We start from the raw sequence: 26,061 nt of genomic DNA, 5'->3' as shown, positions 1-26,061 counted from the left end.
ATGTTTCATTTGATCTTGGATGTAGTAAGCGACGTACGAAGCACAGGGCCCAGGTCATGAAACCTGGAGATACACGGCTCAGCTGAGCGACCTGAAACTGGCCTGAAGCGCCACAGGGAACATCTGACGTGGACGATCGCAGATGTTGAGGTCTCCGATCAGGAGGGCCTCGGTGGAAATAAAACCCTCTGTGAATGTTTAGTGTAACCAGTAGGAGTGTTTTAATATTGTGTGATTAAAAGGTTAAAGGTCGCTGATGTGTGTCGCAGGTATGGAGGTGTTGAACCGAGCGATAGAAAGCATCATGAACTCCACAGACCGAGACGACTGGGAGCCGACCGTGATCCACGTCACCGATAACGTCCTGTCTCTGTGGAAAGGAGAGGTACAGTCCTCGATGCACATAGACTTCAGGTCAAAGGTCATCATGGCTGTGTTTAACCCTCCTCCTGTCGTGCTGACAGGACGGCGACGAGCCATTCTGGGAGTGTCAGGTACGCTTCCTCACCTTCCTGGGCGTCGGTCACGACAGCCACACCTTCGCAGTGATCGTGGACGGCGGCACGCAGCAGTTTGAATGTCACGTGTTCTGGTGTGAACCGGACGCTGGGATCATCTCCGAGGCCGTCCAGGCTGCGTGCATGGTGAGAGATGCAGGTCACGGACATCACACTGATCACCTGACGTACACTCAGAGTTTTGGTTTGAGGACTTTGTTGATATATTGCATAAATATTGATCATAAGAATAAATCATTCCTCTGGCGCCCTCTGTTGGCTGCTGTTGCTCCTTCAGGTCCAGTATCAGAAGTGTCTGGTGGCTCAGACTCCTCCCCCAAGGACCAAATCATGGCGTGCAAACCCGTCAAAGGTGAAACGGGCCAACTCCATGGATGGCGCCGCCTTCCCTCCCCTCACATCCCGTCACCATGGCGGCAGCAGCTCCAGCATGATGGCGCAGAGGATGGCGAAGGGTAGCGGCAGCAGCAGCAGTGTGAGGAAGGGCATGATGGCGTTTTTTGAAACTTTCCGCAACAAACAGGCCGCCACGTCCTAATGATGAAGGCGGGACCACCAGAGCCCCCAGGGGTTAGGGTAGCTGATTCTCCAGATATGTTACCCCTGACCACACTGGGCCTCCAGACCGGCCTCTGATTGGCTGAACTCTGTGCACATAGGGCTCTGGTGGTCCGCCTGGCTGAGTGACATCACCAGCAACTCCAGAACACGATGCTTGGACCACAAACACACCTGAATCAGTCGCTGTGATTGATCAGCAGGATGAGTGAAGGACGAAGTCGATCAAAACCTCCACCAACACGTCCGAAAGTTTAAAGGCTAGCAGGTTCATCGCTGAAAACATCCATCCACACCATAAACAAGGCTGAGCCCTGACCTTTGACCCCTTCAGCTCCATCTGTGCACATAGAACCGAGGTTATGAGTCGTAACTGAAGTTCATTTTCTTGTTTCCTGTCGTCACAGCTCCTCCCCTCGAGGGGCGGAGTCACATCTGCTCCTCCTAACTGTGAGGCGTTTGATTTGAGAGGTAACATCATCAGTCTCTGTGTGTGACTGATGATGTTAGAGTTACTCACAGTTACTCACAGAGTTCAGGTGAGGCCGTGGCAGACTGCCACGGCCTCACCTGAACTCTGTGCGGCTCTCCAGGGTCTGTCACCACCACAAGCACAAACGAGCACAAACGAGGGAGGAGCAGAGGAGGTGGCGATCGGCTCAAAGGGTAACAGTGAAAATCCGCCCACGTTAGTAAAAAGGACCGCTTCACATCCAAGGTGGAGGAAGACTTCCTGTAAACAGAGGACACGTAGCAAAAACTGTAGAGACGCGTCTGTTTGTTCTGCTTTGAGCTTCATTATCGTGTTTTAAAGCTGCACTGACTAACTCGGCCACCAGAGGGCGATGAACACGCGCTGGAGAAACAGACTGAAGATAAACTGGCCTGTTTCCTGTGCTGAAAGCAGCAGTTTGCATGCAGGCATGAACTGAAACAAATGCCACGCCCACAGTGACATCTGACTCTCCTTCTGCTTCCTGATTGGCTGACGTACCCTTAAATAGAAGCTGTGCTGTATTTACTGTTATTAGGTAAGATTGAGTTTCTGAGCATCTGACAGGCTGTCGTTGTTTCCTCGCAGTAAAAGTGATCAATGATGTCATGTATAAATGAACCAATAATAAACTGATAAAAACATTTTTTTCTGGTATGAAACTCGAGCAACAGCTGTTTAAAGAAATAACATTTATATGTAAAAAAAATTGTATTTATTTTTTACACATTAAATTAAATAAAAATGTAAAAAACATTTATAATGAATATAAATATTTTAAAAGTAAGCACAAAAATCATACAAGTAATAAAAATGTTAATAAAATAATAAATCTTATTAATACAAATGTAAAACATTATTATCTATGAAACAATAACACATATAATGGGAAAGAAAAATCGATATTATTATTGTTTGTGTAAAACAAAGACAACAAATAACAAAATAATAAAACAGAAACAGTTAAAAACGATTTTAAAAAGTGAAAAATAAAATATTAAAAATGTAAAAAAGATAGAAAAACAGAACCAAAAATGAAAAATATTGAAAAATTAAAATACGTTCAAAGATGATAAATTATCAACAAAAAAATAAAGAGATGAGGCTGAATGTTATTGATCAGTGATCAGTTTGTATGAGCAGATATCTCTGAAGCTGTTTCCAGGGTGACTCCTGAAAGCTGCAGACTTTATTTGGCTTCCTGTGAACTAGTCTGAGCCCAAACGCTGCAAGAAAAACAAACAGGAAGCCACCATCAGTGGAGCAGGAGGAGGAGCAGGAGCAGGAGGAGGAGACCTCTGACCTCACCTCCTCTGCCTCTGGCAGCTGTCCGCCCTCCTCAGCCCGTCAGTCGTCTGTCAGCTCACCGGAGAGAAAATCAATGATTTAGCAGAAGTTTGTCTTCAGCTGGAAGGTGAGTTCAGATTCTGTCACACCAGACTCCATTTAAAAACCACACGTTTAAAGGCTCTGTGATGACTGCAGGTTTCTTACAGGCGGGCAGCAGACTGAGGTCAAAGTTTCCTGGATTCTGACGTTTTTTTGCAGTGAGGTGGGTTAAACAGAGACGAACTGAAGAGACGACACTTTGAAACTGTAAAATTCCAGAAGTGTAAAATGAATTAGTTTGGAATTCTTAGGATTGCTTGTAAAACCTTAAATTGCAGGATTCGTGAATGGAGTCTGGTTATTTGGTTAAAATGAACTTTCTGTTGTCTGGTAATAAAGTAATGACGACTAAACTGAAGCTCTGAAGTAATTATGGGAAACCTTGAGTCCCCGTTCAAACATCTGAAAGCTTCTTTGTGTCTCAGCTGGAAGTTTTGTGCTGTGCAGACGGTAAATAAGGCTCAGCTGACACCAACAATCCTGAGCGTGAATAAAAACAGTGTTGACAGAGAGGTGGAGGTCTGTGGCAGCAGATTGGATTATGGAGCTGTGAGGCAGCGTTCACTGACCTGACTCTGACTCAGGAGACGCGTCAGCATCCACGCTCAGACAGCCGCTCAGTGTCTCTGCTCTCCTCTTCTACAGTGACGCCATCAGCCGACCGTCCCTCCAGGATGAGCGCCGAGCCTCCGCCGTACCGTCCTCACTTCCCTGAGGGACCCTCGGCCCCCGCCTTCTCTCCAGGTCTGTCCTCTTTTATCTTTGACATCACTTCCTGTGTGCAACAGCGCTGCACAAGTTTTATTCTGAAAGACACAAAACTGGCTTCATGTTCAGCCACAGAGGTCAAAGGTTGGCATGTGCCATCACCAGTGATGGGCAGTAACGCGTTGTAATGAGATTACTTTTTTCAAGTAACGAGTAAAGTAAGGGATTACCATTGGAATAAAGCTAATTAGATTACCGTTACTTTCCCGTAGGAACCCTGCGTTGCTAAAACCGTGATTTTATTGCGAGAATGTCTCATGACAGTGACGTAAGCGAGCGCAACGTTCGTGACAACAGCTGTGTGCAGATCAACAGTGGTAATATATCGAGTGCAGAGAGAGTATGAGCGTGCAGCGTTTAAAGCGTGGATGTAATCACATTACTTTGAGTTTGATTCCATAAAAAGTGACAAAAACATTAGTGTCCGTTGTGCGTGGGAAGAAAACTTCTTTTTACAGCGAAAAAACCCCTAAACTTCCAACAAGCACCGAGTGCCGGATCCGCCCACTGACATGACGGCTGTGGCACCGGGCAAACCTCCACCCGCCCCACTCCTGCTAAACAGGTGACAACAGAGCGACAGGACTCAGAGCTGCTGAGGCTTTGATTTTACTTCTTTCTGCTGTTTTACTTGCATCTATTTGAAAGAGTGTAAATAAGACTGTTGTATACAGTGTTGGTCAAGTTACTTGAAAAAAGTAATCAGTAACTAATTACTGATTACTTCCCTCCAAAAAGTAATCCCATTACTTTACTGATTACTTATTTTCAAAAGTAATTAATTACTTAGTTACTTTTTAAAAACACGATTTAGATCTTTCAGCCCAGTTCTGCTTTGTCTGCATCATCATCATACAAAATGTAATCAAATGGAAAAGTCTCTTTTTAAAACTTTATTAGTTTTAACCTTTTAACTTGTTATCTTGTTTATCATGACTCTGGTTTTACTGGCCGATCAACACAGTTTATAAACTGGTATATGTCACCTTGTTGCTTTGTCTGTAAGTGGTCATGTGATTGACCACGACTCCTTTATTCTTCCTCAGTCAAACAGCAGCACTCGTGCGATTGTTTTGCCCCCTGAGCTCCAGCTGTTGTGCCAGAAAGTGATGGTTACCGTCCGCAGGAGCGCAGCTGCTTAAAGCTGCAGCGTCCTGATTCTTACAGCTACTTCCTGCAGCTGATATAAGCTGCAGTGAGCTGAACACAGCTTCAGCCGTCTGTTGAAAAACAGTAACAGACCGCATTTCCTTGTTAGTAACGGTAACGGTGTTGTAACGATAGGAATAGTAATTAGTTAGATTACTCGTTACTGAAAAAGTAACGCCGTTGGTAACTCTGTTATTCCCATCACTGGTTATTAATTACCAACACGGACCATCACTGCCACAGCAACAGCCTTTATTAAAGTCATTAGTTAAAGTTTAGTTATGTGATGAGCTTCTTCTGCCTTTACTCACACGGGTGGAGCAGGGTGGAGGAGGAAGGAGGGTGGAGCAGGGAGGAGGAGGAAGGAGGGTGGAGCAGGGTGGAGGAGGAAGAGGAGGAAGGAGGGTAGAGCAGGGAGGATGCAGGCACACAGGCGGCTGAGGTGCGTTCACAGGCGGCTGGGACAGAAGAATTCAGTTCAGGAAACCTGCAGAATCTGAGCCAATCAGCTGTTTTCATTTCTCAGACTGAGCTTTAAGTTTTGATCCTGTTGTTTCTTTACAGCTCTCGCCTGTCAGCCTGGCTTCTTCCCCAGCTCTCCGTACCAGGTACCCAGCATGCACTGCTGCAGCATCCTGAGGATCATCAGAGATTATGAAGCTTCTGGTTTTATATTTCAGCCTCTTTTCAGTTTTAGGATTTAAAAATTCTTTGACTGCATGAAAATAAATTTTTCTTCAAATTAACGAACTGTCACATGACCATCAGTGTTACTATGGTAACCACGTGTTTCCTCTGCAGACCTTCCCTCAGTCCTATTACCATGAACATCCAGGTTACATGGCTCCGATGACCCCACAGAGCACCTTTGGGACCCAGTCGGCCTACCAGGGCAGGCTCGACGGGCCCCCAGGGGCCTCGTACCCACCAAAACACACAGGCAGGTCAAAGGTCACGACACAGAGAGCTCAGGCAGGGTCAGCATAGTGTGTCATAGTGGGGAAAAATCTTCCTCCTCCATCCTCAGCCTCCACCCTCCCTCCTCTGCACATGCTCAGACGACCTCAGCAGCTGCGAGTCTGAGTCGTCATGAACACATAACCACATAAAAGAAAATACATATAAAACAAGAAAAACAAGGTTTTCTGATTGGCTGTCCCTCACAAACAGGAGGCGGGGCTTCTCTGATGGCCATACAAGGATTTCTCCTCTCTATGACATCATACGGATCCCAAAATAGAAAAAACTGTAGAGCCGTCATAACTGGTTGTTATACTGGGTATGCATCCTGCAGGCTTTAGTCATGTGACTTCCTGTCCTTCCAGTTTACGTGGTGGATCAGCAGCAGGATCAGGGCGGCGGCAGGAAGTCGTGTCTGGCGGCGTGCTCGACTCTCCTGTGCTGCTGCTGCCTCTGGGACCTGCTGACTCGGCACCTCTGCTGACCTCTGACCTCCTGTCACACAGCAGGTATGAAATCAAACAGTTCAAGTTTGATTTTCTCATCAACACCAAACTGTTTTTATGTTCTCATGTTTCTCCTGCGACAGGCTGTGGACCTGTACAGGTGTACACGCCTCTCCACCTGCGTAACTGGGATAGGCTCCGCCCCCTGTGACACTAATAAAGATAAGAGGATGGATGGAAGTTTGTTCAGTATTCGATGAACTCTTTCTCTTGACTTCTGAAATGATTAAAATACAAATGTTTTTGTTTTTTATTTTAATTCTTCAGCAATAATCAAAATATTTGCTGTTTGTTTGTTTTAAGATGTTAATGTACAAATTGACTGAACTCCAGAAACTCAGTTTGATGTTTGCGTCAGTAGAACTGCTCCAGCTTTATGACACACTTCATCTTCTCTCTGTTAAATAAACTTTTTCAGACACATTAATGCGTCTTTGTTTGTCTCTGCAGGGTTTTTATTTCACGTGTTTAACAGAAGCCACTCAGGTTAACCTTCCTGCCTTCTTGGGACCTTTTTGTGCCACTGCTATGTGTTAAATGGCTGCCATTTCCACTGTGTTCAGTGGAATATAACCAAACTTGCCACAGGATAGTTTTTACCTGTCAATGTTAATATTCCAGTGTGAATTCCTTAAATCAGCCTAAAATGGCTGAGCAGCAGAAATCCCCACACCCATCACCCTGGGGACCATTTTCTGCCCATTGACTTCCATTATAAACGCTATTTTTCAACCCCAAATTATCATCATATGATTTTATTTTTTCTTCTTTTCTTGGATGTCAATGAAGACTCAGGGCCTTGAAGTTTTAATTTTTAAATTGCAAAAAAAATGCAAGAAAAATAATGGCAGGTCAAAATGTATGTTGGTGCCAATCTTTGGTCCATCTAAAGGCCTACTTATAATGACAATCACATATTACTTCAACTGGTTTTTTGTGGAAATATTTAGTTTCGTTTTTTGGTTTTTGGGGCTTATAACACAGGGCGCTCATGTAATAACACTGGGATTTGAAGGGTTAAAACAACGAAAATATAATTAAAACTTTACATGAATATTTCAGGGAGAAGTAGTTTTACAAGGTTGGCTAATTTAAAGTGGAATAAAATATGGATATATGGTCTTTTTATGGCGTGGCTGAGAATGGTCCCTAGGGTGATGGGTGTGAGTTTTTTAAAGGATGGCAGGAGGGTTAAATAACTGATAAGGTTTGAACTTTGATTCAAGGACCACAAACACGAGGTAAAAACTCTTTATTTTATACATGAAGTATGTGATGGTGTTTACAGGACTGCCCTCCTCTGATTGGTTTAGCCTGCTGTTAATCTTCTGCCTGCCGCAGACAGATGCAAAGTTTTACTGCTGTGATGCTCACGTTTGAGACTTAAAGCTGATAGGAAATAATAAAAGCCGAGTGATGAATTCAACATTCAGAGAGTTTGAAGTAATAGCAGTAATGAAAGATTTATGATTATTACATCGTCTCAGTGCGACATCATGCAGAGGAAAAAGTTGTTTGATCTTTTATGACGGCTCTTATTTTCCATCTGTTCAGTTAATATTATTTCGTCAGCTCTATGTTGATGCACTGACCATTGCTTACTTCTAATAGTCACTTTATAAATGACATTTTATTCATTTAAAAACATTTTAATTACAGTGAAGAACATTAGTCATGTTGTCCTGTGAATGTTTTTTCTGTGTTGATTTTGTTCATTTTTTAAAATCATGCATGAAGTCAGACTTTGTTCTATCTTAGAAAACAAAACATATCAATAATATGAATCCATCACCTTCAAATAAGGAACGACTACAATACATTTTCATTTCACCGTGTGTTATACATGTATAACTATGCATGTGACAAATAAAAAACCTTGAACATTTTTCAGGGTCAGAAATTCATTTTTATTTTTTCACACTGACTTTGTGGAAAACTTCATTTGTTTCACAGCTCAGTAGAAGAACCTGATAAACTAAAATAAAATGTAGAAACATCATTTGTTGGGTGGTTAAACCAATACGTCCTCCTCTGATTGGTCCAGCTTGGCCTGCTGAAAACACGTCCAACCTTCTGGAGATCAAATTAATTTTAAACTTATGTTTTAATTTAATAACAAGTTTAAAATGCTAATAAAATGATATTTATGTTGTAGTACTTCAGTTTGACCACATGAGGGTGACTTTTAATCATCATCAGATTAACCTGCTGTTGCTTCTACTGTTTGGATAAAAATGCTTTTGTACACACTATATTTGAACATGTTTTAATAATATAAATACTTAGCAATAAGTCAAGAATAAAAATATATATATTTATATTTGTAACTCTGAAGCGCTCTTGCGGGCACCTCACGATGCTGGGTGGAGCATCCACAGCTGTTTACTCCGGAGGAAACTGAAACTTTGTGGAAGGACTCAGACACGAGTCAGTGATGCTCACTGCTGACTGACGACAGCCACACTGAGATGCTGAACCTTTCTGTTTCTGCCTTTCTTAGCTGCTGTTAGCCTCTGTTAGCCGCTCTTAGCAGGCGACGTCTTTGAAGTGGCTCAAATGTTGTTAGTGACTCGGACACTTAGCTGTAAGCTGCTGCAGTTAAGTCTTTTCTCTGACTCCTCCCCTCATCTGGTGGCGTTTCTCTTTGATTTCTAACATTAAATGTAAAGAGTCGCTTTAATGTCGGTCCCCTCGTGTTCGGTTCGTTAGTCTCTTCTGTACTGTGACTGCTTTTTTTTCTTCACTGTTTTGATGTTTTTGATATTTTGTGACAAATAAAAATCAGTAAAAATCATTTTGTCAGCTTTGTGTTGCTGAGCTGAAGAGCGCCTGCAGACATGAAGAATGACCTGTAGGGAAACTGCCGACACTTGAAGAGAAGCAGATTTCTTAAGCTCGCTGAATCTCAGCAGGTGACACTCTCATCACAGTCGTCCACAGGCGACCACGCTGAACTTGTTTCTGACACTTTTGTGGATGTTTGAATGTAACACAGTGATTGATAAACAATAATGTTTATTAAACACATTTTAATTATTCTGTGAAATTAATTTGACCTGAACTGAAAAAAGAGAATTAAAAAACCAACTTACCTCAGTCTGAGTCTGTGTCGTCATCGAGTCTGTGGCTGTGACATCACTTCCTGTTTGTCCCGCCACGGTCATTATGGTGGTTAAGATACAGTACAATACAATTTTATTTATATAGCACGTTTAAAACCAGGGGGGCACACCAAAGTGCTTCACAGCGAGGAATAAAGAGTAATTTACAGTAAGTCATTAAAACAAGTTAAAATAGAGAAAGTAGAGAAAACAAACAAAAAGCATTAATAAGTAGAAACAGGGAGAAGTCATGATTATCCAGAGAAACGAGCAGCGATACAGCAGTTAATGAGCGGTGAGGATTAGCAAGTCAGAAAAGCTTGAAGGTTGAATAGGTAACTTTTCACGCGTGCTTTAAAGGATTGAATGGAGTCAGAGGTGCGATTGGTAGCAGGAAGACTGTTGCAGAGGTTGCAAAGGCACGATCGCCCCTAGTCTTCAGACGGTGCCTGGGCTGGGCCAGAAGCAACTGACCAGATGATCGTAAAGAACCTCTGGGAGTATAGAGACCGAGGAGGTTGGTGAGCTAGTCAGGGGCAAGGTTGTTCAGGCATTTGAAAGTAAGCAGCAGAACTTTAAAATCAATACAAAGTTTAATAGGCAGCCAATCAGAGAGCACTGGAGTAATAGAGGCAAACCTTCTAGTTCCGGGTAGAAGACGAGCCGCCGCAGACTGAGTCAAGACCAAGTTGAGACAAAAAGGTCTTTAAACTGCAGCCAGATGCTGCTTCGTTTACGGGTTTCAGGCATATTTCTCTGTGCTGACCCCTTCTGAAGTCCACCACCAGCTCCTTGGTCTTGCTGACGTTCAGCTGGAGGTGGTTGTCCTGGCACCACGATGCCAGATTCTTCACTTCATCCATGTAGGCCGCCTCATCGTTGTTGGAGATGGCACCCAACACCACTGTGTCGTCAGCAAACTTCACAATGGTGTTGGAGCCATGGGTGGCCACACAGTCTGAAGTGTAGAGGGAGTAGAGCAGTGGCGAGAGGACACATCCCTGAGGTGCTCCTGTGTTGATGGTGATGCTGTTGGAGAAGCACCTGCCCACCCTCACCACCTGAGTTCTGCCAGTGAGGAAGTCCAACACCCATGCACACAGACGGCTGTTAAGGCCCAGATCCCTCAGCTTTGTGAACAGTCTGCAGGGCACTATTGTGTTAAACGCTGAACTGTAATCAACAAACAGCATTCGCACATAGTTACCCTGTTTCTTGTCCACGTGGCTGAGAGTGGTGTGTAGGACGTGGGCGATGGCATCCTCTGTGGATCTGTTGGATCTGTAGGCGAACTGCAGCGGATCTGTGGTGTCTGGGATGGAGGAGGAGATGATGTTCTTCAGCAGCCTCTCAAACACCTTCATTACTACCGAGGTCAGTGCAACTGGCCGGTAATCGTTCAGGGATGAGGGTTTGCTGTTCTTGGGCACAGGGATGATGGTGGATCTTTTGAAGCATGTGGGGACCACAGACTTCGCCAGGGACTCGTTGAAGATGTAAGTGAACACACCTGCTAAAACTAGAAGATTTTGCCATGTTTAACAAAGCAATAAATAAGTAAACAACTAAAAAGGTGCATAGTCTGAGCGGAGTGGTCAGGAAGGCGTCTGGACGTGGCCGCGCCATCTTACAACATCCATAGTTTGTTCACTGGGACACTGGAGAGGTTAAAACCTAAATTCTTGGGTCAGAGACTTTAATGGAGACCGGGATCCCATTACCCATGTTTTTACTAGTTTGAAGGACTAGTATTTAAAAAGTTCGATTAAAAAAAGAACCTGCTCAGTCATCCAGGTAAGGAAATCTCAAAAGGTTGATTCTGTTCATCTGGACGTTTTCAGTGGGAGAAACGTTTCTGTCACGGACCCGGCTCTGGGGACTCGGGGTCCGTGGGCAGTGGGGACTATGACTGTTGTTGTTGTTGTTGTTATTATTATTATTTGGTGTGTTGTCTGCACTGCCCCTGTGCACATCTGTATGTAGGCAGGTATGTGTGTGTTTTGCCTTTCTGCTGTGGCCAAGTTACAGGCACCTTCAGCCCTGGGGGCGTGGCCTAACTTGAGGGCTGGCCACACCCGAAGTCCTGGCCGCACACCTGCTCCTCATCTGGGCTCGTCGGGGGAGCTATTTAGATGAGCGATGGAGCTTCCACCGACGCTGGATTATTGCGTTTGACTACACGGCAGTCTTCAAGCAAGTCAAGCGTGAGTGTATGCCTGCTGGGACAAGTTGTAACGGCTGCCTCTATTGTTTCCCCCTCAGGAGGAGTGTGGGACGAGAAGGAGCAGTGAGCACGGGGAGTGCAGGGACACTGGGGCAGAGAGCACTACACGGGAGTCTGGGAAACTGGGGATTTATTGTTGTTTACTTCACCACCTTGTAAATAAACACTGTTGCACTGAAGAGTCCGGCGTTTGGGTCCTGTTTCCCCACCTCCCCACGGTCTGCCAGCCAGACCGTGACCGTTTCGTCATCATCAGGTGACTTCTTCAGTCTCAGCTGACTGCAGGTTTCCCATCTGTCAAAGCTAGGAAGGCACCTAAAGAAAGCTCCAGGTGATGCAGGAAGTCAGCTGCTGCCTAAGTGCAGGAGGAGTGCCAGGATTTATACATCGGGGAAACCAAACAACCTCTGGCTGAGAGGATGCACAACACAGCAGAGCCACCTCGTCAGGCCAGGACTCTGCAGTCTGTTTACACCTACAGGCCAGTGGACACTCTTTCAGTGATGAGGATGTAACATCCTGGACAGGGAGGAACGCTGGTTTGAGGGCGGAGTCAAGGAGGCCATTTACGTGAAAAGGGAAAGACCATCTCTGAATGGAGGAGGGGCCTAAGGGTACATCTGTCACCATCTTACATGCTGTGATTGCAGCCATTCCCCAACTCTCTGTGAATGGGACTCATGGACATTGATCAGTGGTCATGAGAATTTGCATATTAATGATCATAAACTGACCTCGCTGTTCATTTAGAGACCGTGAGGGGCCATCCTACCCTTTCTTAAAGAAAGGAACCTCAGAGCTGTTCATTTGATTTCTAAACCTAATGTCCTTGTAAATGTATTTAAGAAGTGTGAGGGACCCCATTAGGGAGGAAATAAGCAGGGATTAAGAAACGTGGGTCCTAGTGTTGCTACTGAGTGTAACATTAGGTCTAATGGCACTGTGATTCAAGCATTAGAGCAGCTCACTATGTTTGACCGAGAGCATTCAGGGATAAATGACCCGTCCAAACAGCACCTGCAGGATTGTCCGGCGAGCGTGACGTTCACTTTTCTTCACAAAGATCTGTAACAGCAGCAGAAAAATGGCTGTTGATCACAGGCTTTGTGCTTTGCTGCACGCACACTACAGCAGTGATGTACCACACACAGATGGAGTCGCTAAATTACACAACTGCTGACGTGCAACCAACAACTACCTGCTTCTGTTTCCTCCTATTCAAAGGGAGGCGCTAACAGCTGACTCAAATTGTGGTGTAACAAAGAGGAAACTATTCAACAGAGACACAAACCACACATCAACTGTAAAAGACGAACATGGCCAGCAAACACAAGCGACTCGGCAAGTACATTTAAAAATAGCAATGTAGAAAATGAGTGTGATTAAAGAGTGATAAGACTCAACACTCACTTTACCTTTCTTAGGTTTCATCTGTCTTTGATCTTTTCCTCTCACTGGTTTCCTTTGTTTTTACAATAGTTGATGTTTTTCTGTAGTTTTTATTGTACAATATCGTTAGCTTGATAGCATAATTGCCTAAGTCATTTTTGGCCAATGACATAGGCAGACGGACAGGATGATGCAGCAGTGGTAGGGGAGTAAAGTTAGGCAAAAATCTCAATTTGACCAAAAAATGACTTAGGCACTTATGCTATGAAGCTAACGATATGATCTAAACACAGGAGCAAAACAACCAATGTAAACATTAACTGTTTAAACAAACCCTCGATGGCAGCACTTTGTGGATGACACGAGGAGGAAATGTGATTTCAACACTTCTGACAGATGCAGAGAGAGCAAGTACAAACCTCTGTAGCTTCTCTCGTCTCCGGCAGATTCACGTTTAAACGATCAGATCGACTTTTCTGACGAGGAGACGTGTTTAAAACTCAAAGTTTGATCTCTGGTGTCTTTTCAGTGACAGATGCAGCAGCTCCATTTCCCGAATCACCTCGTTGTACAATAAATTTAGTATATTTAATGAAGTCAGACAAAGATTTAACGTCGATACTGCGAGTCTGTGAAAAACAAGCCGTCAGTGGGAAGGCCACACGAGCCTCGCTCTCCTTGAGCTTCACAGACTCACATCCAGATGTTTTCTTTAAATAGAAAAATATGCAGTATGATGTGTGGTGTGACGTGGGGCAGGGATAGGGCCACCTCTACATCACAGCTAAGAGAGTGAAAGATCTTAATGTTCTGACGCGATTAACAACTATCAGAGAGCTAAACAACTTTTCTCCATTTCATAATAATAAAGCATTTTACTCTTAATTAAGACAAATAAAAATATAAGTTTGATCAATGCATAAATATTGTGTGAAAAAGTGACTTCCCCTAAACCTAATGACTGCTTGGGCCAGTGGGGACAACTGCCAGTGAGTCTTTCCCACCCAGGGACTCCAAGAAGGCGGGGTACCCTGAACCGCCACTCGGCGCATACGTGAAGACGACGGTCAGGGCGCCTGGAAGCGCCTCCTCCTGGCCTGTTTTTCTGTACCTCCTCAATAAACTGTGGTGAGAACAAACTATCTGGTGCTTGAGACGTTATGGAAATGTTACAATAAAAGAAATGGAAATCAGGAAGGTCAAACACGTTTTCACACTGCGAATGCGGCTTCACCGTGACTTAGTCCTCAGTTGCAAAATGTGGTGAAATCACTGAAGTTCTCTACTTTCTTTAACAGAGTCAGAGGAACCACAAAAGAAAGAGATAAAAGAGAAACCAGACCTCAGGATGGTGCTCCTTGGAATAACTGGATCTGGTGCATCAGGAAACACCATCTTAGGAGGAGACGATGCTTTTGAATCTAAACCATCTCCGAACTCGGTAACTTCAGAGTGTCAGAAGGAAATGGGAGAGTTTGAAGGTCAAAAACTGGCTGTGGTCGATACTCCAGGTGTGTTTGATAATGTTCAAACTGAAGAGGAGATGAAGACAGAGGTCAGGACAGCCATCTCCTTTGCTGCTCCGTGTGGACAGATTCACAGAGAGATTCACACCATGGCCTTGTTCACATGTGGAGATGACCTGGAGCGTGGGAGAGTCACCACAGGAACTTCCATCAGGGAAACTCCAGCTCTCCATGACTTCATCCGTCAGTGTGGTGGAGGATAGCATGTTTTTAACAACAGAAGCAGAGATCCTGCTCAGGTCAGAGAGCTGCTGGAGATGGTCAACACCATGGTTCAGGGAACCGGAGGAAGATACTACACCAACGAGATGTTTGAGAAGGCAGAGAATGCTATAACCAAAGAGATGGAGCTACTTCAGGAGGACAGGCTGGGCTAACGGCCACTGAAGCAAGATATGAAACAGAAGGAACAACGAGTTTATTCGGGGCAGCTGGAGCTGCCGCTGGAGTCGGTGCTGCGATTGGCACCGAGCTTACTGTTGGAGCTGCAGCTGGTCCAGTGGGACTGTTGGTGGGAGCTGCACTGGGTCTGGCAGCAGGAGCTGCAGCAGGAGCTGCAGCGGAAGCTGCAGTAGGAGCTGGAGTGGGAGCTGGAGTGGGAGCTGGAGTGGAAGCTGCAGTAGGAGCTGCAGTAGGAGCTGCAGTGGGAGCTGCAGTGGGAGCTGGAGTGGGAGCTGCAGCAGGAGCTGCAGTGGGAGCTGGAGTGGAAGCTGCAGTAGGAGCTGGAGTGGGAGCTGGAGTGGGAGCTGGAGTGGAAGCTGCAGTAGGAGCTGCAGTAGGAGCTGCAGTGGGAGCTGCAGTGGGAGCTGGAGTGGGAGCTGCAGCAGGAGCTGCAGTGGGAGCTGGAGTGGAAGCTGCAGTAGGAGCTGCAGTAGGAGCTGGAGTGGGAGCTGCAGTAGGAGCTGCAGCGGGAGCTGCAGTGGGAGCTGGAGTGGAAGCTGCAGTAGGAGCTGCAGTGGGAGCTGGAGTGGGAGCTGCAGTGGGAGCTGCAGTGGGAGCTGGAGTGGGAGCTGCAGTAGGAGCTGCAGTGGGAGCTGGAGTGGGAGCTGCAGTAGGAGCTGCAGCGGGAGCTGCAGTGGGAGCTGGAGTGGAAGCTGCAGTAGGAGCTGCAGTGGGAGCTGGAGTGGAAGCTGCAGTAGGAGCTGGAGTGGGAGCTGCAGCAGGAGCTGGAGTGGGAGCTGGAGTGGGAGCTGGAGTGGGAGCTGCAGTAGGAGCTGGAGTCGGAGCTGGAGTGGGAGCTGGAGTGGGAGCTGCAGCAGGAGCTACAGCGGGAGCTGGAGTGGGAGCTGGAGTGGGAGCTGCAGTAGGAGCTGCAGTAGGAGCTGCAGTGGGAGCTGGAGTGGGAGCTGCAGCAGGAGCTACAGTGGGAGCTGGAGTGGAAGCTGCAGTAGGAGCTGGAGTGGGAGCTGCAGTGGGAGCTGCAGCAGGAGCTGCAGCAGGAGCTGCAGCGGGAGCTGCAGTGGGAGCTGCAGTGGAAGCTGCAGTAGGAGCTGGAGTGGGAGCTGGAGTGGGAGCTGCAGTGGGAGCTGCAGTGGGAGCTGGAGTGGGAGCTGCAGCAGGAGCTGCAGCAGGAGCTGCAGTGGGTCGTACTACTGCTGCTAAAGTCAGGAAGCAGGCGTGTATTACACAGTGAAGAACAATCACTCAGCAGCAGCTCGTTCAAGTCACATCATCAACACAATATTCACCAGTCTTTATCAGTATTATCATTTTTATTATCCTATTTGATTTAAAACGAATGATTAATTATTATTGATCATGTTAGTTTGGGGACATTCTTGAACTGTTCTCTCAGTGAGAACCTCAGATGATGTAAATCGTGTTTTAAAGCCTGGTGAGTTTGCTTTCTTGTGCTGTCAGAGGAGAAAGTGTAGAAGAAGCTGCAGTCAGCAGACGTGACAGTAAAGACCGCCTCTAGGGTTTCTACCTTATAATATGTAGCATCTGGAGTAAGTAAGACACATTTTATTTATAGCACATCTGTTAAGACGAGGAAAGTGTTATTTATATGGCGTCAAATCCCCACAGCAGCAAGGCGCTTCATGTTGTAAGGTAGACCATACACCATTAGATGTTATCCACAGCGTGTCTTTGTCCTGTCTGTGGGAAGTTAAACCTGATACCTGTCCAGGGGGTAGGATGGGCTCCAACCGCTCCATGACCTGAAGTGGAAATGCAGAAGAGAATGGATGGACTGAGATTCTTCGTCAGCAGGCTGTGGCCTCTGCTGGGACCATGTCTACGGCCGTGAGCTTAAAGCGTGAAGCTTTATGCATCTGGGCCCAGCCTCCATAGCTTCTGCTGAAGGTTGCAGTGCTGTACATAGGCAGGTGCTGCTGTTCTTTCAGATGTGACCCACACTGGTGACTTGCTGCTTCCTGTCAGTTAATTAGTCTGAAGCAAAGCATGCTGGGACTGGATCTGTCTGACTCGAGGTCAATTGAATAATTGTTACAGGAATGTGTTCAAAGTGTCTGTGCTGATCCACACAGCTTGTTCATGTTATTCATCAGTAAAGTGGAGATGTCCTCCTGTTGTTGCAGCACATCATTGTGGGGCTGCCGTCAGGTCTCAGCTGACTGTTCAACTGTTCAGACCCCACAGGGTCTCTGCCCCCATGGTGGGAGCAAATGCACCTGACTGCACAATCATGATATGATCAGCTGTTCCCTTCATTCAGCTGTTCAAGGGGATCTTTACAGAGGACTGCCCTCCTCCTTGTCTGATTGGTTCAGCCTGATGTCCGTCTGCAGTCTCTGATCCCGCCTCCAACCCCCTGCAGGTGAATTTAATCAAATAAATGATTAAAAAAAGGTGTCTGTCTTTGTTCAGTCTGATGTGAAATGGAAACATATGGAGAGATATTTAATGGTGTAATACCTGAGTCTGACCACATGAGGGCGACATTTAATGACCGTCAGACTGAAGCTGGTGGAAACAATCACGTGAAACAATCGTTGTGTGTGTGTGTGTGTGTGTGTGTGACACATCTTTGTGGGGACAAAAGGCATGTTTGAGACTCAAAATGTAGTTTTAGTGTCAGGGTTACAGTCTGGTTAGGTTTAGGCTCAGGGTCAGGCAGTCATTTAAGACGCCAGGGTAAGCATGATGTCAATGCTCCACTAAGATATGAAAACAGGTTTGTGTGTGTGTGTGTGTGTGTGTGTGTGTGTGTGTGTGTGTGTGTGTGTGTGTGTGTGTGTGTGTACTGACTGTGAGCTGCAGTCAGCAGAGCAGGGATGAAGATGATGAAGGTCAGTCTCGCTGAGTTCCTGATGAAGATCTCCAGGTGGTCGGCCTGCTGCACAGCTGTGATCCTCACCTGTAAACATGAAGTCATGTGACCTGTGAACCAATCAGCAGCCTGAAGGTGAAGCTGAGGTCAGAGCAGCAGCAGGACGTCCCTCCCATTAAAAACACCAACAGGAACATCAATCAATCAATCAATCAATCAATCAATCAATCAAACAAGCCTTTTATTTGACACATGCAAAGTCTACACCAGCAGTAAAATTGGACCCCCCCCGACCCCGTAATGTGGAAAAGCAATGACATGTAGAATCCAATGGGAAAGCAGAGGAGGGAGAAACCTGCACTCAGCACGAGAACAGAAACAAAAGAAGCTCCTCTGCACAGAGAGCACACATGTTCACGTCACAACACCACAAGCAAGGGGTGGGTGAGGCGGTGAGCCGATGTAGACGCAGTCATGATGATGCAATTATTACAAGCCAGCTCCATCAGCAACCCTGTTATCATGGTTTGAAAAGGTAGCTGTCTTCAATGTCCTCGATCGACAGTCTTTCCAGTTCCTCCACCCGTCCGTCGTGTATCCGGCAGGGAGCGTCCCTCCAGGACACTCGGGCTCTCCCGGGCCCAGACGTCTCGTGGAGAGGAGGGTGTCAATAACATTCTCATCACAGTCGCCGACATGTGATCGTGTTGAGCTCATTTCTGACACTTTGGTGGATGTTTGAACGTAACACAGTGATTAATAAGCAACAACATGTTTATTAATCACATTTTTACAATTCTGTGAAATTCATTTAACCTGAACTAAAAAAAGAGAATTAAAAAAAGGCCCAACTTACCTCGGTCGGAGTCTGCGTCGGCATTGAGCCTGTGGCTGTGACATCACTTCCTGTTTGTCCCACCACGGTGGTGACAGTGGTGAAGATGTGAGGAGCTAAACAGAGTTTGAGTTGTTAATTGTTCAGTTTTACAGGAAGTTAGTGTGTAAGACAAAGATGGATTATTATGAACTGACAGTCATGCAAAGCTGCTGTGGTAGATGGAGCTGAAACAGCTCAGCTTCATGTTTAACTACATTCTGAGTTTACAGCGGACGTGAAACACCACAGCGGGGAGGCTCCAACCAGCTGTCACACATTTAACTCTTCAGCAGATCAACTGTGTGTGTGAAGCTGCAGTCCAATCAGTTCGCACAGATTTCCACAGGAAGTGATCGGCACTATTTTAAGGTAATACTGAGGTTTGATTGAACCTCCAGTTATTAAAAATGTCCTTGTTCAAGTCGTTTTCCTAAACCGTCCACAGGAAGACAGACTAAAGACAGATGGACAGCTCGAGTTTCAGTGAGGATGCAGGTTTGGGGAAATCATTTCCTCCTTCTGTGTTGTTGGTGAGTGGATTACCTCAGAGCAGGACCGTGTGTGTGGGTGATGTGCTCGTGGTAACGGGTCTGTTTGGGCGTTGCTGGGATTCATTTTCATCTGTAAGGCTGATGCTGCATCGAGTTTTAGACGTAGGCTGTTCCTGTGATACCAACAGACACAAGACTGAGAGACTTCACAGGAACGTGGACGGGTTTGTGATACCTGCAAGACCACAGGGCCACAACTCTGCCGTTATGGGATGCATCCTGCAGGTCTGAGAGGGGAGCGAGAGGTGGTTGCCATGGTGACGGGAGTGTTGCTTGCAGAAGTGTTTCAGAAAGTTGCAGAAGAAGAAACGTGAGCTGGATGTCTGCCACATAAGGAGAACTTCTGACCAATCACCTGAGAGTCCTGTTTACCACACATGATACTGTCCTGTGTGGGGGCGGGGCTCTTTGTAGCCGTTGTTTAACTTGAACCTTCAGCTGCTAGTAAGCTAAGAAAATGCACTTTGAGCATGTTCGTCTCTGAGTGAACATGCAGCTCTGGACAGGAACACTTGACCCTGATACGACGGGATGTTGTCTTTACATTTACAGCTTCGGTGCATTTTCCTCACCTGTGACGACGCTCACATCGATGTGATGCTTCTCATCGTTGAACCAGCCGGGTATCTCCACCCTGCAGCCGTATCGTCCAGCGTCTCCCTCTGTCAGGCTCTTTATGGTCAGAGAGACGTCTCCGTCCTCCAGTCGGCCCAGCAGCTCATACCTGCTGGGAGCTCTGGTTTCCACTCTGAGTCCATCTGTGGAGATCAGCTGATTGGAGCAGCCTCTGGCTGGTATCTCTCCTCGCTGCCAGCACGCTGACAGAGCGCCGTGATATTTCCTGTCATATTTACAGGGCAGAGTGATGTCTTGACCTGTGTGACCTTTGACCTCCACGCTGTCACATTCACAGACTGGAAACACAGAAACAGGAAGTTAAAGACAGTTTGATTTTTTATTCAAAGAATAAAAAAGTGATTTTGTTCAAATAGAGAGAGAGCCGAGCAAACAGAGTGACAGCAGGAGCGACGGAGGCGTACGTGCCTGACAGGAGGACGAGCAGCATCACAGGAAGCCTGCTTATTTCCCCGCAGGCTGCTGAAGCCCTCGGAGTCTTCATCACTCTGTAGAACATCCAGACATCATCAGCTCGCCCGCTCTCCTCTGAAACACTCTGCAGGAGTAAAGAGCCGGACAAACCTTCAGTCTCAGAGCTGCTCCGTGTCGTTCTTCTTCTGCTGTCACATGACTCTGTGGTTTGCCATGTCCGCCCTTCACTTCCTGCTAACAGCAGCTCGTTCTGCAGACCAGCCACAGGCTCAGAGATGAGTCAGCTTTTATTGACCTGCAGGCAGAAGAACAGACGTTCAATATTTCAGATTCATTCAGATTATTGATCCTTAAATACTCGAGCTGGTCTCTGGCTCGTTGTCAGCGAGATCGGTCAGACGCTCGTGTCCTCAGTATCCTGCTCAGAGGCAGAGGACGCGTTCAAGTACCTGTGAAAACAACACTGCAGCACTGAAGCAACTTCTTTACTGTGCCGGTGTTCTGGGCATACAGCCTACCCGTTGTTTCTGAGCATGTGCACGGCACAAAACCCCAACTTAACAGCATCTGGCTGTAATTTAACACAACTCCTTTGTCATATTTGTAAAACAGTTAAATATTAGCACTTTATTGAAGTGGATACTTGATTTTTTAAGCCATTGTGAAATCGCTACCTGCTTTTTGCACAAAACTGTTGAATTTGCAGCTTTGGTGAAGTGTACTTTCAAGTTAATGGACACATTTGATGGTCTCGAGAAAGTTATTGAGGTTGCAGTGCATTCATGCTGAGGGAAATATTCTAATTCGTTAATATGTGTATGGTATGTTAGGTCTATCTAGGTAATGTGGTTATTTAATAGGTTAAATTATGTGCACTGTTTGCTGCACATATTGAAGCTCAAAAGAAGAGATGTTGTGGAACTGTAGATGGTATTTGTGGAGATACAGAAATTCTTTTATTGCTGCCATATAATCTGCATCATTATAACTGCAGTAATAACATTCAATAATATTTCTTACAGTATTGATATTGCATTAAAGTTGTTGATTGAAGATGTCCATTTGAGGATCCTTCCTTTAGGTTAACTTTTATTACAAGTATGGTTAGAAGTATTTTATACACATTGCATATCTGTGCTTATTTTGAGTTGATGTTCGGTTCATTAAGGGTCTTAAGCTTCACTGGCGTGACTGTCCAGGTGATGCATGCTGAGGGAAACTAGAACATAGAAGGATAACTTCAATGCATGCTTACAACACATATAATCTAGGAATGCGTCAGGCCTGAGGCCTTAACTCATTTGGTGTCTCGCTATATTTTACTCTACTTGGCAACAGATGACCAGAGTCAATAATTAGCCCCAGAGACCCTGAGGGCTTGAAGTTTATTACCTTGTATGGACGGTGTTATGGAAAAGAGAAGTTCTATGTCTGTCTATAGCTATTAAAGATGTACAAGATGTACGATTAACTGTGACTAATGTCTGGAACCTATTTTGATCTGTCATTGACGCCATGGGGGGGCGTGTACCCCACTGCTGTGTCCACAACAATTATTTTGGTCAGGAGACATATGTTGATGTTTTCTTCTGGCTGTTAATAAACTCATCGTTTGAGTGCACTTTTCTGGGGCCTCCGTGGTTTGTCTCACTGCTCTGCATTGGTCGATTTCGCGACATATTATACTGCGAGCAGGTCCCTGTAACTGCAGCAGAAAAAGTATTAAAGGAAAGGGTGCAAAAGGGCAGCATTAACCCCAGTTTGGCTGAACTTTAATCATACTTTAGATCAGCCTGTTTTACTTATTGTTTTATTTGTGCTTTGGTTTGGGGAAGTTGTTTCTTCACTGATCTTTTCCTGTCTTCTTGTTGCGACTTTCATCCGTAAATAAAGCCGCGGCCGGCTGAGTTGGTTGTGTCCCTGTGACGCGCCTCCAATAATCCATAATGGGTCGTACTTGTACTTTGCGCATTTATTTTAAGAACAAAACAAAAACAAACATTTGCGCTTTCAATCAATTTACAAATAGCGCATGGATTAACTGGTGTGCCAAAAAATGACGGTCAACAGAAAAAGTTTGCCCACAAACCACTCACCCAACACACCTGCTGCGAACACCGACATCAGGTAAATAGACTGTGACCACACCCACATACCATCACCTGAGACGCAGGTAAAGCTATACACCTGTGCCACCAAATCAAAAAGGAAAAACATAAACATTGACTTTGGCTCTTACACTTCTGTTATTAGACTTGAGATATGACTGCACGATGCTGTTGCTGGTGACTCCAGTTAATTCTACAAGACATGCTGTGTAAGTAAACAAACAACAACAGTTTGTCTGCATTTCTTGAAAGATCACATCCCCCAAACTTAGTTTAGAGGGTCTACACTGTATATAGTGAAGTCTGCAAGTTTTCTAACAGCAACATTTGTTTTGTTCCCAAATCATTTTGCACATCATTAGAATGAAAGTTATTGGCCATGTTTGCATAGCCCTTTTTAAAATGATGCTTTCATGGCATTATTGTGTGTTGGGTGGGGGTCACGGCTATCCAGACTGACAATTGGGACATTGAATGTCACCTCTCTGGTGGGGAGGGAGCCTGAGATTGTGTAAATTGGAGTCTGTTTTATACCAAATGCAGAAAAAAATGTTTTAAGAAAGCAATTAAGTTCATGTTCCAAAAATATGATTGTTTGCTTGCAGGACACCAGGAGAGATGAGTCTCCGTCACAGATGGTGTGGTCAGTGAAGATGGTCGCCTGCAGGTTCAAGCTCATTGCATCTCCAACCCACATCCACTGCCACTGTACTGAAGGGAGGTTAAAGACTTCCTCTGCACCTACATGTGGATCACCTCGATCCATGACAGTCATTCAGCAGTAATGCCTGGACTGGAAACAAGCATCCTTAAAACATTACAACATTCCAGCTCCTGTGTTGGAATGAAAAACAAATGTGTTGTTTTAATCAGAGATGCACTTGTGACAGAACAACAAATATTTTATTTTGATTATATAAGTAATGTAAGTACAAAACAAACTTATTTTCAGAATAATTACATCTGAGACTTTGTTTCATTGTAAGATTATAACAGTGATGGCAATATAACTGTTTGTTGCTCAGCAGAACAGTGTCCAGTATGTTGGCTGTTATACTTTGTTGTGTTTGAAAATAAAAGTTGGGCTGATTTTAACATCATTACAAAAAGTGTTGTTAATTATTTCTAATCATATTCAGGTTACCACAAATAGTTTTTAATTTAGTTGAACTTGAAATGTTTGTCAGTAGGTAAACAATTAGTATTGTACAGTCAGAAATATCAAGTTATTCTTAATACTGCAGACTTGCAATGATGGCTGTTGTTCTAACAGTCGTCTTAAGTAAGCTTTACTGAGTTGTTTTGAGTCAACGAGTTTCCATAATTTTTTTGAGTTCTGGGAACTAATCAGATTTTACAGTGTGGGGACTTTAACCACACCTCCCTGTCCTCCACTCTCCCCACCTTCACACAGTATGTCACCTGCCACAGCAGAGACAATAAAGCATTGGACTGATTGTATGCTAACACCAAGGAGGCATACAGCTCATCACCTCTGCCTCCCCTGGGGGGCTCAGATCACAACCTTCCGGAGACGCAGACCCACCACACTGACACCGGTGAACATCCAGGGAGTGGACATTGAGATAGTGGACTCTTATAGGTACCTGGGTGTTCACCTGAATAATAAACTGGACTGGAGCCACAACACTGATGCTGTTTACAGGAAGGGTCAGAGCAGACGCTACCTGCTGAGGCGGCTGAGGTCATTTGGAGCACAGGGAGCGCTTTTAAAGACCTTCTATGACTCTGTGGTGGCATCTATCATTTTTTACAGTGTGGTATGTTGGAGCAGCAGTTTATCAGCAGCTGAGAGGAAGAGGTTGGACAAACTCATCAGGAAGGCCAGCTCTGTTCTGGGATGCACCCTGGACCCAGTGCAGGTGGTGGAGACAGAAGGACTCTGGCCAAAACAACATCTCTGATGGACAGAGCCTCCCAGCCCATGCATGTAGATGTTGCTGCAGAGACAGACTGCTGCATGCTCGACGCATGAAGGAGCGTTTCGGCAGGTCCTTCCTCCCTGCAGCTGTCAGACTGTACAATCAGAACTGCTCCCAACAAGCACAGATGTCTACAGTACTTGCATAAATATTGGGCCCCCTTGAACTTTCCCACATTTTGTTGTCACGATCTGAGGAGGCAGACCGTGCGGTGGTGTGTGTGGTGGACCCAGGCGCAAACACACGAGAGCAGACTGGAGTAAACTTAACTGAAAGCGAGCCTTTATTGTGGCTGGTGACAAGGAGTGCAGACAAGGCAGAAACGCAGTGACAAACTAAACTGACTAAACTGGGAAAGTAAAACGATGACGCCACAGGAAACCATAACTATGAATACTACGACTGGCTGTGACAACATGAAACACAGAGACTAAATACACATGAGGGATGATCAGGGGAAGTGGCCACACATGGGAGCACAGCTGACACACATGAACCTAACGACAGGACAGGAGAGGTGAAACTGAATATGCTGACAATGAATACAGACTTTCAAAGTAAAACGGGAAACATGGAGATTAGACATGACAAGAACTAAATATAACCACGCAGACATGACGCATGAACCAGGGAGACTTAGTACAGGGGGAGACAACAAGACTAAACAGCAATCTAGAAATTAACTAGGCGAACTAAGCTAGGTGCAAATGAATACAAAAGATACATGAAACTCAAATACTGGGTCGCTCGACCCAGGACCGTGACATTTTGTCACATTACAGCCACAAACATGAATCAATGTTATTGGAATTCCACGTGAAGGACCAACACAAAGTGGTGCACACGTGAGAAGTGGAACCAAAATCAAACATGATTCAAACATCTTTTACAAATAAATAGCTGCAAAGTGGGGTGTGCGTAATTATTCAGCCCCCTGAGTCAATACTTTGTAGAACCAGCTTTTGCTGCAGTTCCAGCTGCCAGTCTTTTAGGGTCTGTCTCTACCAGCTTTGCACATCTACAGACTGAAATCTTTGCCCATTCTTCTTTGAAACAGCTCCAGCTCAGTCAGATTAGATGGACAGCGTTTGTGAACAGCAGTTTTCAGATCTTGCCACAGATTCTGGATTGGATTTAGATCTGGACTTTGACTGGGCCAGTCTAACACATGGATATGTTTTGTTTTAAACCATCCCATTGTTTCCTGGCTTTATGTTTAGGGTCGTTGTCCTGCTGGAAGGTGAACCTCCGCCCCAGTCTCAAGTCTTTTCTTCCAAGGTTGCCCTGTATTTGGCTCCATCCATCTTCCCATCAACTCTGACCAGCTTCCCTGTCCCTGCTGAAGAGAAGCCCACCCAGAGCATGATGCTGCCACCACCATATCTGACAGTGGGGATGGTGTGTTCAGAGTGATGTGCAGTGTTAGTTTTCCACACATAGCGTTTTGCATGTTGGTCTCATCTGACCAGAGCAGCTTCTTCCACATGTTTGCTGTGTCCCCCACATGTTTGCTGTGTCCCCCACATAGCTGGTGGCAAACTGATCAGATGATCAGATGCTGCTGATTGGAGCTGATGGGCAGCAGCAGCCTAAACAGCACAGGATTACTAACCGGTTTGTTGCAGCATTGAATCACTGAATCAACTCAAAATTGTGTAGCAATAGTTTGCTGCTCTTGCTGTTTGTTGCTTTTACAGTAGCAGATGTTCACTAGGA

The 26,061-nt window shown here is 45.4% G+C and overlaps 2 protein-coding genes and 1 pseudogene across 4 annotated transcripts in view; all 3 read left to right on the top strand.

The window, feature by feature from the left end:
• Positions 1-2,247, top strand: part of LOC146661438 (amyloid-beta A4 precursor protein-binding family B member 3-like) — an 11,960-nt gene extending 9,713 nt beyond the window's left edge. For both annotated transcript variants that reach the window (XM_085421497.1, XM_085421496.1), the window contains 3 exons: positions 270-385; positions 465-644; positions 796-2,247. In XM_085421497.1, coding sequence (XP_085277623.1) covers positions 270-385; positions 465-644; positions 796-1,056 — 557 coding nt within the window. In that variant the 3' untranslated portion in view covers positions 1,057-2,247. The remainder of the gene's footprint in view (positions 1-269; positions 386-464; positions 645-795) is intronic.
• A 654-nt stretch (positions 2,248-2,901) lies between these two features.
• LOC146661437 (uncharacterized) lies at positions 2,902-7,405 on the top strand. Of its 2 annotated transcripts, none has more exons than XM_085421579.1 (7): positions 2,902-2,983; positions 3,066-3,121; positions 3,604-3,702; positions 5,440-5,483; positions 5,677-5,815; positions 6,201-6,344; positions 6,425-7,403. In XM_085421579.1, the coding sequence occupies exons 3-6, from the start codon at positions 3,633-3,635 to the stop codon at positions 6,317-6,319; spliced, it is 372 nt and encodes a 123-aa protein (XP_085277705.1). In that variant the 5' UTR covers positions 2,902-2,983; positions 3,066-3,121; positions 3,604-3,632; the 3' UTR covers positions 6,320-6,344; positions 6,425-7,403. The 2 variants fall into 2 exon arrangements, with proteins under 2 accessions (XP_085277705.1, XP_085277706.1); XM_085421580.1 differs by having other exon boundaries at positions 2,904-2,983; positions 3,055-3,121; positions 6,425-7,405.
• Positions 7,406-14,238: 6,833 nt separating this feature from the next.
• On the top strand, positions 14,239-14,958 carry LOC146661436 (GTPase IMAP family member 4-like; annotated as a pseudogene).
• Positions 14,959-26,061: the final 11,103 nt, after the last annotated feature.

The sequence above is a fragment of the Rhamphochromis longiceps genome, linkage group LG10 (genome assembly GCF_057381845.1).
Source record: "Rhamphochromis longiceps isolate RC_006_pf linkage group LG10, R_longiceps_female_GT1.1, whole genome shotgun sequence".
Lineage (NCBI taxonomy): Eukaryota > Metazoa > Chordata > Actinopteri > Cichliformes > Cichlidae > Rhamphochromis > Rhamphochromis longiceps.
The sequence above is the reverse complement of the archived record's forward strand: the minus strand, read 5'-3'. Positions and strand labels throughout refer to the sequence as shown.

What these genes read in the sequence shown, in the direction of transcription:
- LOC146661437 (XM_085421580.1), top strand. Translation starts at nt 3,633, where the DNA reads ATGAGCGCCGAGCCTCCGCCGTACCGTCCTCACTTCCCTGAGGGACCC. An exon ending in TCCCCAGCTCTCCGTACCAG is followed by an intron (nt 5,484 to 5,676) that starts GTACCCAGCATG and finishes TTTCCTCTGCAG; the next exon opens with ACCTTCCCTCAGTCCTATTA. An exon ending in GTACCCACCAAAACACACAG is followed by an intron (nt 5,816 to 6,200) that starts GCAGGTCAAAGG and finishes CTGTCCTTCCAG; the next exon opens with TTTACGTGGTGGATCAGCAG.